At 40.9% G+C, this 7,558-nt stretch overlaps 1 protein-coding gene across 1 annotated transcript; it reads left to right on the forward strand.

Annotated features, from left to right (window-relative positions):
• Positions 1-86: 86 nt before the first annotated feature.
• LOC107396396 (epidermal growth factor receptor substrate 15-like 1) lies at positions 87-7,148 on the forward strand. The gene is made up of 12 exons (XM_054734450.2): positions 87-227; positions 666-733; positions 2,077-2,119; positions 2,236-2,396; positions 2,928-3,009; positions 4,794-4,947; positions 5,080-5,153; positions 5,289-5,365; positions 5,455-5,555; positions 5,675-5,763; positions 5,836-5,985; positions 6,855-7,148. The coding sequence occupies exons 2-12, from the start codon at positions 668-670 to the stop codon at positions 7,037-7,039; spliced, it is 1,182 nt and encodes a 393-aa protein (XP_054590425.2). The 5' UTR covers positions 87-227; positions 666-667; the 3' UTR covers positions 7,040-7,148.
• Positions 7,149-7,558: the final 410 nt, after the last annotated feature.

Below are 7,558 nucleotides of genomic sequence, written 5' to 3' on the forward strand. Positions count from 1 at the left end.
AACTTTAAACTCGTAGGCAAAACCAATAAACAACAATACCCAGAATTCCGTGCGCTCTTACGTGTCCACGTAAGTTGTTACGGGCTCCTGGATTTAAAAGTGGATCCGCGATGCATTTTGTTGAGAATAACGTTATTTGCTAGATAAAAAAAGAGTTTTGTCTTCATTAAATATTCCGGCAGAGAATATTTTAGGGCAGAGGCATAAAATCACAGTGTGCTTTACAGGTAATTTCCTCTTTTACGTCAAATAACTTGAAGCTTTGATTAACGTTGAAAGAGTGTGTTGTTGTTTGCTCTTTTAGCTAAGCTAGCTAGTAGGATGCATATCTGCATGATACCCATTAAATCCCACACTGCTTTATATCGAAAGCAGCTTTCCTGAAAATGTCCCACACATGATCGGAACCCAGCTGAAATCCGTTCAGCTCCTCCGTCTGTTCTGTTGAAGGTGATACCTGACTTCCTTGGAAATGGGCTGCTGTTGTAACTGAATCCCCTAAGAAGTGTCAGAAAGCACCTATCAGGCGTTACTGCACCACAGTCCCTGGTCCTAGTCAATACACCGAGTACAACTACGCCTTTCCAGGACTCAGGAGCCCTGGGAATGCTGGCGATGATGATTATTACAGATGTGATTGGTTGGTTTTGTTGTTGTTCTCTCAGAAATGAACTGGGAAAATCAGCTGAGCTCCATCCTGTCAGTCACCGATGGCAACATAGCAAAGATGAGGGTGAGTGAATTCAAACGTTTATCTAATTTTTGTTTAGTGTTAGAAACTTTTTGTTTTTAAATATTAATTTCCCTTGTAAGACATTTTCAGATAAGCTTTCCTTTTGTTTGTTTTCGCATCTAACTTGTCATTATTGAGTCAGCCTGCAGATGGCAGTGGCGTTTCATTATCTTTTTACCGGCTTCAGAAAAGTTGATTCAGCTATTCAGCAGCTCATCATGGTCTATAGAAGCCTGTTAATCACCTGCTGATTAAAATCAGGTGTGTTGAAGCAGGGAAACCTCTAAAACATGCTGGATAGATGCTCTCTAGGACTGGAGTTTCCTACCCATGGGCTAACCTCTAAACTGACTAGTTATTTCAACGTTTATAAAGAAAATGTAGATCAGCTGGAGATAGTGTCACAGTTAAAGTTCTTGGGCACAAACATCAGAGGACCTAACATGGACACAATACCAAATGTCTGATGAAGAAGGCACATCAATGGCTATACTTCCTGAGGGCTCTCAGGAAGATCAACCTGCCACAAATCTGCTGGTGTGGTTTTATGTATCACTGCTCTGTAGAGAGTGTCCTGACCAACAACATCCTGGTGTGGTACAGCAGCAGCTCTGCAGCTGACAGGAACGCACGCCCTGCAGAGAGTAATCAAAACTGCCGAGAAAAAAACACACACACCTGCCTGCCCTGGATGACATTTTCACCCTTTGTTGCCTTTGGAAAACTGCAAGCAGCCTAAAGGACTCAACCCACCCTGCTTACCATCTCTTCAAACTTCTTCCATCTGGTAAACAATACAGGGCAATAAAACACACCACCAGGCTGTAACACAGCTTTGATGAAAGAGCCATAATTGAACTGAACGTTGCTGCTAGGAGGTCACACCAACGGGGATTCTCTAATTTCCCTCTGAGATTAATAAAGTATTTTTGAATTTGAATTGAATTCTGCTGGACAGTTAGCGCACTACAGCACCTTCACATTTAGCTAGTTAACCCTGATACCTCAACATGTGACTGTTATGTTCACTTTGTACTTCAGTTTGTAGTTCAGACTTGCCTCATTACCATGTTTATATTATACTTGTATATTTTGCACCTTAAACTGGCTGTGTGTGTGTGAAAGGTGTGTGTGTGTGTGTGTGTGTGTGTGTGTGAGAGAGAGAGAGAGAGAGACAGACAGAGAACGAGAACATGTGTGTGACTTTTACTTTACCCATATTTTACTGCCCCTTATGTAAGCTGTCTTTAGTCCGTTTTGTTTTACACCTGTGTAATGACAATAATTTATCTTGAATCTTGAAAACCCTTTGTGTTTCTAAGTGATTTTATATATGTCAACAGGAGAGATTGACTCCTCTTGGAAAATTCTCCAAAGAAGATGACGGTTGGTGACCCACTTTAGATTCAAAAAGTGACTTACTTTGTTTTTTTTTTTTTTTTTGTTTTTTGTTTTTTTTTTGTTTTTTATACTTCAGCTTATTCAGACTTTGTCATCTTCAGACTTGTTTCCAGTGAGGCAGAGTGCACTCGGTTCAGATTTGGACCCTCCTGCCCTTTCTCCTAGAATCCACCCTCACAGCCAGTCGTCCCTAGCTCTGGGTTCTGCTGTTCAGTGGGCAGACCTAGCGTCTGTCCAGTCACAACTCCAGATACAGAGCCAGGTGTGTTCTGATTACGCCGTGAGAACTAATAAACTGTGCATTTGTGTATTCTGTTGCTTTGATGAACTGTAGGAACAGCAACATTCTGAATAGTGATGCACCGATATGACATTTTTGGGCCAATACCATATCCAATATTAAGATCACTGTTATGGCCGATAACCGATATTTGCCGATAACGGTATACTGACATGAATGCTTCTAAAATCAGCAGATTTTGTACAGAATGAAAATGATTCAAGCTGAATTTGCGTTATTACACACAACACACACATTTATGGTTCTGAGATGATTTCATTCACTGTTCACATGACTAAACAATTACACACCACCACCCTCACCCTCTGAAACAGGCAAACAAATGGAGACAAGATAGAAAAAAATATCGGTTGTTAATATCGGCCCGGTTTTATTTATGGAACCGATACCGATATGTTAAAAAAAAAAAGAGACTAACACCGGCCGATACCGATATTGATGCCGCTATATTGTCCATCCCTAATTCTGAATGTATGATCTTCCCTCTTTAAGGCAATTGAGGCCCTCACACAGAAACTCCATGACCTGGAGAGGGAAAAACGGTCTCAGCAGTGTCACATTCAGACTCTACAAGGTAATTTACTACTGCAGCACAAACTATTTACTGTCTTTTATATTATTAACATCCACTCATTCATCCAGATTCATTCATCAGGAAAAGTAGAACATAATTTCCTCTGTACTACAACAATTTTAGAACAACTCAAAGGATTATAAATAACAATTATAGCAAAAAAGTTTCAAAAGCTAATCTGATCCTTGTCTTAAAAGCCACTTTAATCTTAAAATGATGCACTGTGCTGTATCATTTTAAACAGATTTTATTGATTCTGATTGTTGTGTTTTGTTTTTCTCTCTTTGCAAAACTACAACCAGCTCCACAGGATGTGTCATTTTCAGAAAGCCGCCCACATTCCTCTGTGGTCATTTCTGCAGTAACAGTGAGCAGAACAGTTGCAGAGTTTTAGGTTGTTTAGAAACTTGTCAAGAGGTGTGAGTACGGCCTGTGAGGAAAGCTGAAGGATGGGTAAAGTTAGGGATGTGTGATTTCACACTGCTGATGGATATTTTACAGTCTGTAGCTTTAGCGAGGGCTAAAGTTTATTTGTCTCTTAGTCCTCTTAGTCTGCATGTTTACAGAGAGCCTTTAGGCATCACAGATCAGTCATTATCTGATGGACTGTGGTCCTTTCACGTGCCTTAGTTCATTATTTCCATGAACAAAAACATGAAAATGATGTTTAAAATTCTATCAATGCTATCAATATAGCTACAGCAGCTACTAGCTTTGTGAGGTAGCTTGTTCATTTGCATCACGCCAGGAAGTGAGATCAGACTACGGTGGCTTGTGGAAAATTATTTACCCGAATATCCTGCAGGGTGAAAAACTTGAGCACATTTACAGATTTATCATTTTTCTTCATTTCACATACATTAAACATGTTTTTTTATTTATCTTCCTGATTGTGCTTCATCTGTACCATAACATGGAAATGGATAACATGAGCTTAAAGACCAAGTTCACTCATTTTTTTCAACACATTTGCAGTGGTCGCTAGTATAAATGGATGCCTTGTGAGTCCATCTTTGTGGGGGAAAAGCTCTGGTGCTCCTGTTTCAGGACTAGAAGTTAGCCGGAGAAGAACACGGCAGGATTTGGCATCCTATTACCTGAAATTTGGACACCTCTTCTCTGATTGGCTAACAGCAATGTGATTCTACCACTGACTTCTTTTATTTATTTATTTATTTATTTGCAACGTTCATGTTTTATCTCCACAAATAACACAAGCCTGGAGAAGTTTTACCGTGTTGTAGAGTTGCTAATGCTAACAGTTAGCTTTTACTAGCCGAGACTCGCTCTGCTCTCTCCTGGATGCTAAACTAGCAACAGCCTTCCCAATCGCAAGCCCAGATGGTTGAGTCCATGAATGTTAATTTTCAGTGTGATGTAGATCTGACTGGTTTTTCTAATCCAAATGGTCCCCCATCAATTTTTTTATTGACGTCTGATGCCGGAAATGGGTAGAAGACTATTTTCATGTGTAGCCTGCAAGTTAAACTCAATCAAATTTAAAAAAATAACAAGTAAAAACTGTTTCTCACTGAATTTGGTCTTTTATATGAATGAAATTTAAAAATTCTGTTTATCCTCTGTCCACAGTTCATCTATAAATTTTTTCATCTGTGTTCTTTATTCTGTAGTTGTCTCTGTGTTTTGGGTGAAAAAGAAATATTTTCAACAGTACATTATATTTCATGATTAAATTATTAATGACACTGTTCTGATTAGGCCATTAAACCCGCTAAAGATGGCAGATTTTCGGTTTGTAGTAATTTAATTATTCATTCTTATAGATGAGGTTCAGAGTCTCCACGAGGAGCTGAGAAAAGGACAAAGTCCAGGATTGGAGCAAAGGATGGAGCAGTGGAGGAGAGAAGTTGGGCGTGAGCTCAGCAGTCTGCGGGGACACGTAAAACAAGCCACATCGCTAGGCAACCTGGAGAAGAGGTGTGATGCTCCCAGAGCTGCCGACTAAACCGATAATGATTTCAGCTCAAGAGTGACACAAACATGTTTCCACCTTATAAAACAAAAAACTAGGTCACAGCAGCTTTACAGTTCTTCTGTCTTGTTCTTCAGTGTTAGCATACAGCTTTGCAGAGAGGAGTTGGAACACCTACAGAGAGAGTTGGACCAACTGAAAACACAACTGAGTAAGTGGAGGGAAAAAACAAAAACGTCACATCTGTTGATTTAGCAGAGCGCTCAGGTCTTATCCCATGCTGAGCTTGTCAAACAAAGGCAGGAACAACCACATTCACGTTTCTTTTGTCCCTCCATCTTGAAAGGGAGGCAGGAGGAGGACACGTACCTCCAGCAGGCAGAGGCGAGGGAGACCAGAAGACAGTATGAGCGCAGCTGCAAAGTACACACAATGACCGCTGATGTTTGCCCGTGGGCTGGTTGCTTGCATTGTTTTAGATGTTCAAAAGCTCTTTTGTGTGATTTGTCCAGACACTGAGCGAGTTGACAGACAGCTACAAAACACACAGCAGTGACCTGTTAAAGACACTCTCCCAGTATTCTCACACCCAGCAAGAGATGCAACAGATCAGGTGTGTGTGAGCACTGGACCCCTTTTCACGGATTTCACTTTTTACTGATGTATCAGGAGACCACCATCATTGTAAAAAATCTAGTTGTTTGAATCGTGTCTCGCGCTATTGGGGTTCAGGTCAGAAGTGTCAGAGCTGAAGGATGAGATGAGGAGTTTGGGTCTCCAAGGACACAAACAAACACACCTGCCGTCTGCACACACATCAGGTAACTCCCCACCCTCCTCCCTGTCCTCTGCCTCACGCTAAACCCGTAACCCTGTTTTCTGTTCTCACCCAGGTCCCTCCCCACCACCAGCAGTCCCTCACATCCAGAAGACAAGGGTCCGAGCAGAAGAAGCAGATTCTGACTCTGAGGACTTCAGCCCGACCCCGAGCCTCGCTGAGATCAGCTCAGATGATCTGTCATGGCTCGATGACAAAGACCCCGGTACACACAGATCTGGATCACTCACCTGTTCAACGAGTCATCAATGCTATTATTTTCCTTTTTGTCACAAACACTCGAGCATTTTCTCACAATGACATCACAGCCTATAGAACAAAGTGCAATTGAGCAGATTTTGACAACCAGAAGACAATTTTAGCAAGTTGAGACATGTTGTTCATCTCACTGTGCCTCCCCCACACACCTGGCTCAACTTTCACTTTGATTTTCTAGTCTGACTCAGCGAGGAGAGTACCTCACGTGCTTCCACTTTTAGCATACAATTAAACGTACTAAAACGCTGACAGTTTCAAAGTCGCTGTGTTTGAAAGGATCTTGTTTTCAATATAAAATAATATCAATAAAAATATCCACAGAACGTTTGGAATAAGAGAGAGGCTTATGTAGGGAAAGTCCAGGATGGAAGTAATACCCTTTAGATGTACAGCACCTCCCAGTAATGGGTTAGTTGTCTCCATGAGTTTCTCCCTTTTCAGATGAAACCCAGAAGCTTTTATTTCTTTTACAGCTGAAGCTGGTCATTTTGGGGAGCTTGGTACTCCTGTGTCTGTGTGACCCTTAGCGAGGCTCCCGCTGGGAGTTACTGTAACACAGATTAGATGTTCCTGGTAGAGATTACAATCTCTGGTCTTAAGCATTTCCCAAAGTGATTAGGGATACAGAAACCAGGATAATTTGCACACACACACACACACACACACACACACACACACACACACACACACACACACACACACTTGTACACAGTTGCTAAGGAAAAACCCCAGAATGTTTTCCAAATAAATTCCACATGATGGCACAACAAAGAGGCACCCACGCAAATTTACCACATTTTTTTTTCTTCCTGCCAGCTCCACAACCACGAGCACGTCTCAGCATTCGGTCCAGACCAAGTGATTTTACTGGTCCAGATTCAGATGTGGAGAGTCACCATGACAACCGGGATGAAGATGATTATCTTCTTGATGATGATGATGATGATGATGATGACGATAACCCAGAGTTAGGATCTGACTTAAGTCTTAATGACCTCTGACCTTTAATACATAAGTAAGTAAAAGTGAGAACACCAGATGGAAGAAAAAAAACGTTGTTGTACCTGTAGCGTGATGAACTGTCTGAAATAAAGGAAAGTAAGAGATGCAGTTTTGTTATTAATCGGCCGCTTAAAAGCAAAGTCATCAGGATAAAATAAACAAGCATTTGATGATTTACTTCCTGTGTGGCCTCGTGAGAAAAGGAAAGATAAAGAATGGCAAACAGCAGAGCTGAAGCGTATAGCATGTTACTAAAGAGTCATTGCTGTTGTTTTAAACAGTGGAGTGTTTACAACAACTCAGACATTTTTAGGTTAGACTGAATTTTGTACTGACTTACAACACTTCACGAATATCACGAGTTTATGTTTAATTGTGTTAGAATAACCTGTTTTGCAAATAAAGGGATGTGCTTCCTTTATTATTATTATTATTATTAGACACATGGCTGACGTGACCTGTCTTCTAAGAAAAACCTTTTAAGAAACTTTGTTGACAGCTCTTACAAAATGCCATCT

This window comes from Nothobranchius furzeri, chromosome 8 (genome assembly GCF_043380555.1).
Source record: "Nothobranchius furzeri strain GRZ-AD chromosome 8, NfurGRZ-RIMD1, whole genome shotgun sequence".
Taxonomy (NCBI): domain Eukaryota; kingdom Metazoa; phylum Chordata; class Actinopteri; order Cyprinodontiformes; family Nothobranchiidae; genus Nothobranchius; species Nothobranchius furzeri.